This window comes from Papio anubis, unplaced genomic scaffold (assembly GCF_008728515.1).
Source record: "Papio anubis isolate 15944 unplaced genomic scaffold, Panubis1.0 scaffold382, whole genome shotgun sequence".
Lineage (NCBI taxonomy): Eukaryota > Metazoa > Chordata > Mammalia > Primates > Cercopithecidae > Papio > Papio anubis.
The window spans coordinates 22,072-23,690 of NW_022163977.1; the positions used below are offsets into that span (position 1 = coordinate 22,072).

At 51.8% G+C, this 1,619-nt stretch overlaps 1 protein-coding gene across 1 annotated transcript; it reads right to left on the reverse strand.

Annotated features, from left to right (window-relative positions):
• Positions 1-283: 283 nt before the first annotated feature.
• On the reverse strand, positions 284-1,400 carry LOC101002954 (methylmalonic aciduria and homocystinuria type C protein). The gene has a single exon (XM_009199641.4). The coding sequence runs from the start codon at positions 1,349-1,351 to the stop codon at positions 503-505; it is 849 nt and encodes a 282-aa protein (XP_009197905.2). The 5' UTR covers positions 1,352-1,400; the 3' UTR covers positions 284-502.
• Between the last annotated feature and the right edge of the window lie 219 nt (positions 1,401-1,619).

The window sequence follows — 1,619 nt, forward strand, 5'->3', positions numbered from 1 at the left end:
ACCTCATAATTCACCTGCCTCAGCCTCCCAAAGTGCTGGGATTACAGGCGTGAGCCACCATGCCCTGTAATGACATTGGGGGCACTGCTTAGAAATGGGAACAGATTAAGAGTCTTGGCTGAGTGCCAAAAAATTAGCCAGGTGTGGTGGCAGGCACCTGTTGTTCCAGCTACTCGGGAGGCTGAGGCAGAGAACTGCTTGAACCCAGGAGTCGGAGGTTGCAGTGAGCGGAGATTGCACCACTGCACTCCAGCCTAGGCGACAAGAGTGAGACTGTCTTTTAAAAAAAAAAAAAAATTGCATTTGAAGGCAGATGGGAATTCTGGTTTCCTGGCCTTTATCTTGGCCAAACTTAACTTCCTTGAGCCTTGTTACCTTCATGGAATATCTCTACGGTATTATCAAAAATAGTAATCTTGTACTCAGAACCTTTTCCTTTGCCAAAGCCAATTAAGTCCTAGCAAGTACCTCCATAAATCAGGGTCTACATGGGAGAAAGGTATCAAGGGCCAGGGGATGCAGGTGGTGAGACCCTGGGGCTGAGCCAGCTCCGGGCTCTGCTGGGATTCCCAGGCTTCTTGGGGGTGTGTGTGGTAAAAGGAAAGTCTGGGGAGGGAGAACTAGGCTTCTCTGAGGGCTGAACCAAGCCCAGCAGGGCCAATCGTTGGGCAGGCGGAGTGGAGAAGTAGGCCTTCTGCTCTTCTGAGTAGCACTCCTGGGGTGTCACAGCATCCCGGTAAGTCCAGTCTCGCCAGTGGAAATTGAAGCCTTCGAGTAGGGCGATACGGGCAGCTCTTGTAGGTACACAGTCATGAGGTTTTCTGGGTGGCAGATCTGGCACCTCTATCCCTGGCAGCAGCACTACCCCTCGGATGGCAAACCAGCCCCCAAATCGGGGGTGTATGCACACACCTGATATGTGCTGGTTCCCCCATGGGTCAGCCTCCACATCTTGTCGTTGGTAGTAGTAAGCAGCCCCTGCCACATGGGCTGCTGTCTGGGCCAGGATCTTGGGGCGTCGGTTGGGGTGCACTTCGTAGTCAGCAATGACTTCTATCTGCAGCTCTGGGAGGCTCTCTCTAACACGGCCCAGATGGTAGGCCACACACTGGTCCACTGGGTCGGTCAGCATTCGGAGGTGGCAGCTCTGCAAGAAGGGCTTGAGGGCCTGGTCAAACATGGCAGGTGTGCTGAGTACCAGGAAGGCCAGGGTAGGTCCTGGCAGCAGTAGGTGGAAGGCTGGAGGCAAGAGTTCATTGTACCATGCCACCTGGAAGGGGTAAACCTCGAAGCCAAAAGGACATAGCGTGTCCTCGATCTTCTGCTTCAGCTCTGCGACTTTCGGCTCCATGGCGCACGTTACACGCTGAGCTTGCCGGGGGTGACGTTTTTAATTGAGGATATTTTCTTTATCAGCATAGGCCTCAATGCCATCCAAGTATGCCTTCTCAGCTTCCCCAAAGAAGGTGGTAATAGACTGCTCCATGAACGGAAAGTGTAACTCTGTGAGATGAATTCACACATCACAAAGCAGTTTCTCAGAAAGCCTCTTTTTTAGTTTTTATCTGAGGATATTTCCTTTGTCCTTTTAGACTTCTAAGCGATGCTAAATATCAGTT